General features: G+C 38.0%; 1 protein-coding gene across 1 annotated transcript in view; it reads right to left on the bottom strand.

Annotated features, from left to right (window-relative positions):
* MYO1D (myosin ID) overlaps window positions 1-9,260 on the bottom strand; it is a 449,506-nt gene that overhangs the window by 245,317 nt on the left and 194,929 nt on the right. Inside the window, exon 16 of the mRNA XM_006890918.1 lies at window positions 1,564-1,771. Within this exon, the coding sequence (XP_006890980.1) occupies window positions 1,564-1,771 (208 nt within the window). The remainder of the gene's footprint in view (window positions 1-1,563; window positions 1,772-9,260) is intronic.

Here is a 9,260-nt window from a genome sequence, read left to right as displayed (position 1 = left end):
TGCTATGAGTCGCAAACGACTCGACGGCACATAACAACAACAACAACAACAACTACTACTATTACTATTACTCTGGTGGCCTGTGGCAAGAAGATATGCTGCAATCCTGAAGGCACGCAGTTTGAGGCCACCAGGTGCTCTGAAGGAGAAGGATAAACAGTCTCCTTCCATGCCATTAACTGACTCTGAAAACCTGCCAGAGGGTCAGTTATGGGTCAGTTCTGCCTCCTTGTCTCTTTCATCTCATCCCTGTGTTTCTTTATGAAGGCTTCAGCCTATACTTTAGAGCTTCCAACACTGAAGTCAGCTCTTCCCAGAAACACTCTTTACTGCCTTGGCCTTAAATACCATTTTCTCCTCTATCTCTTTAGCTGCGTACAATTCTTTTACCTGTGTAAGAACGGTGAACTAGGGCACTGATTGCAAGATAATGATACCATGAACTAAACATCATGGATTTTTTTGGTGGAGTTGATTTTTTTTAAAACATTTTATTTTAAATGTGATTTTAATGAAAGTTTACAGAAAAGTTGGCTTTTCACTCATTCTCACTGTTTCACATTTTCCTCCCTCATGCCCATTCCCTCCTCTTCCCCTAGTCCTCTTCGCAATGTACCTCTTATTATGGATAGTTATTTTACATATAATGCTTAATCATATACTCCTTTTAAACAATTTTCTCCCTCATATGTTCCAATAAAGTGCTCACTATCTAGCCACTATTTTCCTATTCTCCTCTCAACCCCCCATGTCATTCCTCCTTCGTAACAGTGGTGTTATGCAGTGTATGTCCTTTAGAGACTGAGATATTACTTGGCATAATGTTCCCCAGGGTCATTCATGTTGTGTAATGTTTTAGATCACTATTTTTCCTAAGTTCATGGAGGTCAGACACTGTCACTCCTGCACCCATGTCATTATTATAACTCTAGACTTTTGAGAGCCACGGGGCATAGACATACCCTTGTAATTACTGAACTAAGATAATCTTTAAGCAAAAAAAAAAAAAACAAACAACAAACCCACAAAAAACCTCTGAAGTCTTAAAATAAAACAATAGTTTAGCTCAACTAGCAAAAAATGTTTGCCTTGAGCATTACGTTCCATTAAGCACTGTTTACATAGGATCAAATTGACAAATTAGATGAGAACCTTAGGAGACAGTGAGCTTATGTTAATGGGGGAGAAACCACTCAGAAAAGGAAGATGAACATGATTGTGGAATTCTAGGAATTAATCAATGTCACTGGATTATACATGTAGAAACAGCTGAATTGGTTTATATTTTGTGCATATGTTCTCAAAACAACAAGATAATTTTTTATAAAAAAAATCAGCAATAACCTAAGAGTTCTGAAGATAAAGTAATTTTGAACTCAGGCAGCCAGTTAAGATTTTCAAGTGTGAAGGCAACAGATAACATTATGATGTATGTATGGGAATAAATAAATAATACACCATCAATGAATCCTCTTTGAATGAAAATTTTAGGAACACAGAATGTTTAACAAATATTTTAGGAATAGTGAAACAAGACCCTTTCTTATAGTCTACAAAAATTACCTTTTGTAGGAAGAGGACAATCCTAACGAGCATCTGCGCACGGAGTTCTTCCAAGGTAAACAATGTTCGGGGAGTTCGGATGAAAATTTTGCTCTTCCCATAAGCTACGTCATCCTGGAACCTACAATGCTCAATCAGCTTCTTGACAGCCTCTTTGTCTGAAGGAAGGTCATGGTTGGGCCAGGTGAATTCAGAGATCATCTTGTACCTGGGTGAAAAATAGAACGGGACATTTTAGTTCCTCCTCTAACTTGAAAGGTATTAATTTGATTGTGAGGGAATGTACTGTTGAAGGTTGTACACTCAGCATCTAACTGTCTGAGTTTAAATATGATTCCATAATTTCTTAGCTATAACTTGGAGTAAGTAACTAAATCTTCCTGTGCCTCAGTTTCCTCACCTGGCAAGATGGAGATAACTACTCATCTTACATATTTGTAAGCTTCAGTGACTCCAAAATGCTTCTAACAGAGTGCTTAAAAACAGCAGACCAATCTTTTCACAAATGTTAGCAGCCATCATTACTCTCTTGAAATGTTCAGCATATACATATTTCTCCTTCTGCTTAATCATCATCGATATCCTTCCCATAAACAGGAAAAAAATCCTTACTTCTTTCCATTTCCTGTTTTCATTTTCAGTTCCAGATTATGAATAGGGATTTCTTCCCTCCCCCTTGCAATTCCTATCTGTTGAGATTTTACAAATAATTTTACTGATTTACTTGCATAACATTGCCTTTACATTTCATGCTGCCTGGATGTACTCATTCTTTCTTTTGCTAAAGTTCATCCCAAAGATTGTTTTTCAGAGATTATCTCTGAATAGTAAGCTTTCTGAGCCCTTCTTAGCCAGAAAACGTTATTTCACTCCCTCTGCAATAATTCGTCAGGAACAAAATTCTAGGCTTGATGCTTATTTCCTTTCACTTTGAACATATTGCTCCAATATCTATTTTCTGGTATTCTTAGTTAATGTTTATCTGACAGCAGCAAAGACAGACCTCATTTCATGTCTTCTTTGGAATCCAACTTGAAATCTCATTTCCTAGTAGGTAATTTTTTTTTCTTGAGAGATGTATGTATTTTTCTTTATCTCTATGGTATAAGTTAACATAATGGATTTCAGTTTGGCTTTATAATTTTTTAAAATATGCTTTACATTCTAACATGGTATAAGTTAACATAATGGATTTCATTTGGCTTTAGAATTTTTTTTATATGCTTTACATTCAGTGTACTCTTTCACCCTGAAGATTTAGGTCTTCTTTCACATTAGGACAAGTCCTGGCCATTGTTTAAACAGTGCTTCTTTATTCCTTTTTCTTCTAGTATTCTTTCCTTCTGCCTGGATGAATTTTGGGACTCCTGTTCAATTTTACAAGGTGCTTAATTTCCCCCCTCTCTTTTTCTTTCTAATGGTATCTGGAAGAACTCTTTAGCTTGATATTTTAGTCTACTAATTTGCATTTTTTAAAAAATTAGAATTGTACATGTATATAGAATGAAATGTACAAATTTCACTATTATTATCTGTGAAGTCAACATCTCAATCAAGATCCAGTATGTCTCATTTCAGAAAGATCCTCTACACGCTTTTCAATTTAATTCTCTTCACCCAAAACTCCTATAGGATTTTTTTTTACCATCAATTAGTTTTGCTTGTTCCTGAACTTTAAATAAATGGCAGCATAAAGTATATACTCTTTTGTGACTATCATTTTTTCAACATAATGTTTAGGTATTCCCCTATGTTATTTGGTGTAGTAAGCAGTCTGATCTTTTCAATGTTGATTTGAAAGCTGAAACTCGCTGCAGTTGAGTCAGTTCTGACACACAAGGATCTTCCAATGAGTTTTGCAGTCTATGATTCTTAATGGGAGAAACGACCCATCTTTTCCACTTGGTGGTGGATTTGAACCACTGGAGCAGTGTAACTCACTACTGATTATGCCCCCAGGACTCCCTTTGTGTTGACTAACAAGAAAAAAGGAATGTACTATAATATACTTTACCCACTCTTCTATTGACAGATAATGAATTCTTTTTGTCCTTCCTTTAGATAATTCCTTAGTTACTTCCAATCTGCTTACAATTTCTAAACCAATTTGAATTGGTTCTTTTAAATAATTACCTTTTCTTGCTTCTAAATTCTTATTGCTATTTTAGGATTATAATGTCCTCATTTACCTCTCTGAAAATACAAAATAGGTTTATGATAATGCCCCTTATTCTTTGGGGATAAAGTTTTTCAGTTGTTGAGCTCACTTTTCCTCATAGTTTTGGTCTTTCTCCTTTGTTTAGTATCTTGGAACAAGTACAGCTGCAATGTCCCTTTGATGTTAGGAATGCAAGACTGACTTATACAGTTTGAGTATGTTATCAGGAGGGAACCCTGAAGGAGTCAGCAAAAAAGAAGAAAACCCTCAACAAGATGGACTGAAACAGTATTTGTAACAATGAGGTTAAGCACAATATTGATAGTGAGGGACGTTGAGGGCTGGGCATTGTTTTGTTGTTTTGTACTAAGAGTTTCTATGAATTATAATTGATTTACTCTGTGCCAGGAAATTTGGAAGACCTGACCAAGTGACTGGAAGAGATCTGTATTTGTTCTCATTCCAAAGAAAAGTGATCCTCCAGAATGTGGAAATTATTGAACATTTGCATCAGTATCATACACAAGCAGAATATTGCTGAAGATCATCCAAAACTGGCTAGAACAGTACATTGATAGAGAACTGTCAAAAGTTCAAGTTGGCTTTAGAAGAGGCTGTGGTATCACGGATATTATTGCTGATGTCAGATGGATTCTGGCTGAAAAAAGAGAACATCAGAAGAATGTCTATTTGTGTTTTACTGACTATGCAAAAGCACTTGACTGTGTGGAGCACAACACACCATGGCTAACACTGAAGGAATAGGAATCCCAGACCACTTAATTATATTTATATGAAACCTATACTTACGGGACAGTACTTGGAGAAGGACACATGCTTGGAAGGGTGGAGGGCCAGCACAGGAGAGGAAGACTCCAGCTGAGATGGACTGATACAGTAACTGGGATGACTGGGGTAGGTGTGATGGAGACAGCGAGATTAGCTCAGGACAGGGATGAGAGCTATTGTGTGTACATAGGGTCACTATAAGTTGCAGGCAACTTGATGGCACATAACAACAACAACAACAACAACAACAAAATACCTAGACCAAGAAGCTGTTGCGTGAACAGAACAAGGGAACACTGCATGGTTTAAAATCAAGAAAGGTATACATCAGGGCTGTTATCTTCCTTCCATATTTGTTCAGTGTGTATGCTGAGCAAATGAAGGAAGCTGAACTTTTTGAAGAACATGGTATCAGGAAAACTCATTAACAACCTTTGTTATGCAAATGACACTACCATGCTTGATATAACTGAGAAAAACTTGAAATATTTGTGGTAGAATATCAAAGACTACAGCCTTTTATATGGATTACATCTCACCACCAAGAGAACAAAGATCCCCACCACTGAGCCAATAAGCAACATCATGATAGATGGAGAAGTTGTCAATGATTTCATCTTGCTTGCATCCACAATCAGCACCAATGATACCAGCAGTCAAGCAGAAAATATAGTGCACTTGGAAAGTCTGTTGTCCAGGACCTCTCCAAAGTAGTGAAGAGCAATGATGTCAGCTTAAAGACTAAGGTGTGCCTGATTCAAGCCAAGGTCTTGACAATCACCTGCTACGCATCTGAGAGCTGGACAATGAACAAAGATGACAGAAGAAAGATCAATGCCTTGAATTATGGAGTTGGAGAAGAGTGTTGAATATCCCATGGACTGCCAAAAGAGCAGACATATAACTTGTAAAAAGTGCGCCAGAATGTTCCTTGGAGGCAAGAATGGTGAAGCTTCATTTCACGTACTTTGGACATATTGTTAGGAGAGGTTATTCTTTGGAAAATGACATCATACTTCGAAGGCTGGAGGGTCAGTGAAAGAGAGGAAGATTCTTAATGAGATGGATTGTCACAGTAACTTTAAGGATGGTACAGGATAGGATAGGGTTTAGATCTCTTGTTCACAGGGTCAGTAGAGGTCATTCATACTTGATGGCACTTTACAATAACAATTCTTGTATGCTGTTGAGTCATTACCAACTTACAACTGACCTTCCAGATGGTTTTCAGAATCAGTAAATTGCATGGAAGGAGACTATCTTTTTCTCACAGAGCAGGTGGTCGATTTGAACCACATGCCTTTGGGATTGTAGCACAGTTTCTTAGCACTAACCCACCAGAGCAACAATAATAGATATTTGTTCTCTTGTCTTCTGTAGTATTCTTCTGAATACATCTTCGTATTTGGTGGCCTCTTTCAAGGTGGCTACTTCCCCTGCCTTTATTGTGTCTACAGAATTTTCCTTGGCAGCTGCTGAGGTGGTGACTTGTCCTGGTCATTTTAACGGCTCTCTGCTGTCACAGCAGCAGCGGGCTCCAGGACAGGAGTCAGGAAGGCTTCTGAATGTAGCACAAGCCTCACAAGCAACACTTTGCTCACCACTGTGACTGCGGTTTCCTTCCGGTCTTCATACTCCTATATTTAGCAGTGACATCTTCAAAGTTCATGGAGAATCCTCTTTCCTGATGCTATAATAAGGTTGTGCATTTGCTTGCCTTTAAATAGACACATTTTCTTTCATTTGAGCTCTATACATGAAAGGAGAGATTTAAGCTGGTATCATTAAGACCATAGCATCTTTGTTCTAAGAACAAAGACAAGAACGTAAAAATTCATGTTACGTTTAATCTTAATACATAAGTATTCCTGCCATATGATAATTCCTATAGTACATCTTCCATGCCAAAAGAGAAATATAGCAAAAATCTACTGAGTTGAAAGTAAAATATAATCAATTTTGCATTAGCAAATGCTGTCCTTCTCCAAATCAGGCTTGTTATTCTTCTTATTTCAACTGTTCCTCATGGCTGCCATTTTTTCCCTCAAGATAAAATATTGTCAGTTGAGTCATTCTGTATTTACCCATTCTTATCTTGCTTCTACTACTATTTAAACTACTACTGGTTTTCTCCAGGTGCTACCACAATAACACATTCTTACGATTCAGCAATTGTTAGAATCAATTCCCTGGCATATAACAACAGATTAAAAATCTTCCCCATCATATAATTCAACCTTGTCAAGACTCAGAACAAACACATCTCTACTCATGCAAAACTTTCTTACTAAACAACTTCAATTTAGAAAACAGTCAATATCAAAGACTTTCAATCCAAGAGAAAAATGGTCCATTATGAGCTTACCATTTTCATCAATATAAAATTAAATTTGAATTTTACAGTATATTTTTATACCTCCTATTTTAAGAAACTACATTTAGTAAGTTTTAGAAACACTTTAATTTCATTTGCAATCTCTTTTAAACATAAGTAACTTTAGACTCTACTTGATGGCACCTAACAGCAACAATAGTCCTAGATTTGATAGAGGAAAAACTGGTAATGTTGCGTTGTTTCAACTGACAATGAAAACGACAAATCTCAGAAGGGCACTCCACTCTTACAGTAACGTTAATATTCAAACTTACAGTTTCTCTCACTCTCCAAAATGAGTATTCTCATTTCTCTCAAACTCATACACCTCTTCTCATAACTGCTAGCTCAGCTCATGACCTTGGCTCATACTTCACTGAGAAAACAGAAGTATTTAAATAGGAAACCCTTCATCTTTGTTCCCAGTGAATCGCTAAGCCTCCTTGGACCTGTCCCTTTTGTCTTGCTGCTACTGGGTAAGTGTTCCTGCTTCTATGTTAAGATGACATAGTGCCTGGATTCCATCCCTTTTGCCTTCTCAAGGGCGTTGCTATCACAGCGGCCTCTCTAGCACTGTCTGCTCCTCTCTCTGTTCTGAATCATTTCCACCTGCACACAAACATCTTCTAATGCCTCTTGACCTCACAGCCCACATCAGCTGCTTCCGTTTCTCTCTGCTCTCAACCGTAGTAAAAATGTGTGAATTTTCTATAGATATCTAACTTTTCATTTACTTCACTTTTTGATCCTGCTCAAATCAGGCTCTGGTCTGCCCTTCTCCTCTGGCCCCTCCACTGTCAAATCCAAGAGCTTAAGCTTCTGCTTTTAACTTACTTGATCGATTTGTTATGCCAACATTTTCTTCTTGAAATAGCACTTTCTTTTGGCTTTTCTGATATAACCCTCCTCTGATTTTTCTTCACCTCAATGGTTTTTCCTTCTCTTCATTGGTTATTTCATGTCAGCCAAGTCTAAACATTGGCATGGCCTCTTCTGCCTCTCTATCTTGTCCCCAAATGTTATATATTCTCTATTCACGAATGGCTACCAAATCTCTATATCCAGTCTTCACTACTTCATAGAACTCTAGATATGCTTATCTAATAACTTGCTTAGCATTTCTATTTAAATGTTCAGGAAGTCTTCCAAACCACACATATTTGATAGGAAAAAACTTGTCTTTTTTTCTCTAATGTTCCTTGTCCCCTCACCCCAGACTGCTCTTAAATGAGTTTCTTTATCTTCATATGGTACCATCTTCATTCATGATACTGACGTAAAAATCTACTGTCATTCTCCATTCTTTTCTACTCCTTTCTCATCACATCCATTCCATGAACAAGTCATGTTAACACTAACTCCTCAGCACACTCTGAACTGCCCTCTACTCTTCTATCTATTAAGTAGCTCTGATGGCATAATCCTTAGTATTGTGCTGCTAACCAAAAGGCTGTGTGTCTCCAAAGGTTCGAATCCACCAGTGACTCTGAGAGAGGAAGATGGGCAGTTTCTTCCTGTTTAGATTCACAGCCTTGGAAACCTGATGGAGGGATGTTAAAAGAACTGACATGATACCAGTGAGTTCTCACATTTGTGATGATTGCCTGGTTCAAGGCATTATCACCATGCCATCTCTTGTGAGCTCTTGCTACAGACGCCTATATACTTTCTTGCTTCCTCTCCAGAGGGTAGCCAAGGAATTTCTTTAAAACATCCCTAAAATGTTCTAATGCTTTTCTATCACACTTAGCCAAAATCTAAACTGCTAAATATGACTACAAAGTTCAACATGATTTGGCACCATCCATCTTTCTGATCTCATCTTATACCGTTTCCAAGTTATTCACCATCCTCTAATTACAACCAACTACTTCCGGTACCCTGCCCTTAGCCCAGTGCGTTGACCCACTTATTTCCCAGTTCCACCCTCTAGCAGGATACCACTTCAGTTCTACCAAATGCCTTCAAAATTAATTAATCTCCCATTGACCGACCCATGACCTGACAGCTTGTCAGAGAGATTTTTTTTCTTCTTCCTCTGTCCAGTGTCTCTTAAGTTTACTTGTACTGTCTCCAAAGGGATGGTGATGGGTCCTGTAGAATTCCTGTATAGATTGTGTTTTTTCTTTTATAGTCTCTGCCTTGGGGCCTGTTACCTGGAGGCATGTCAGCAGCTATTGAGGGAGTCCTCTGCTTTGCCTGGTCTTGGCTTGAGCCTGCGCCGCTCCTGGTTCTGCATCTGCCGGAGGCAGCAGGTCCCTCTGCTCCTCCCCAACCGGTATAACTAATGGTCAACTCCAAAATGAGGGATTTATCTTTCACTACTCCACAAATTGCTGTCTGTCAGAGATACTCCTCTAAATCTAAACATTCAGA

This window comes from Elephantulus edwardii, unplaced genomic scaffold, assembly GCF_000299155.1.
Source record: "Elephantulus edwardii isolate Elephantulus edwardi_28Jun2011 unplaced genomic scaffold, EleEdw1.0 scaffold00094, whole genome shotgun sequence".
Classification (NCBI taxonomy): Eukaryota; Metazoa; Chordata; class Mammalia; order Macroscelidea; family Macroscelididae; genus Elephantulus; species Elephantulus edwardii.
Note: the sequence above shows the minus strand (reverse complement) of the source record. Positions and strands in the feature narration are given on the sequence as shown.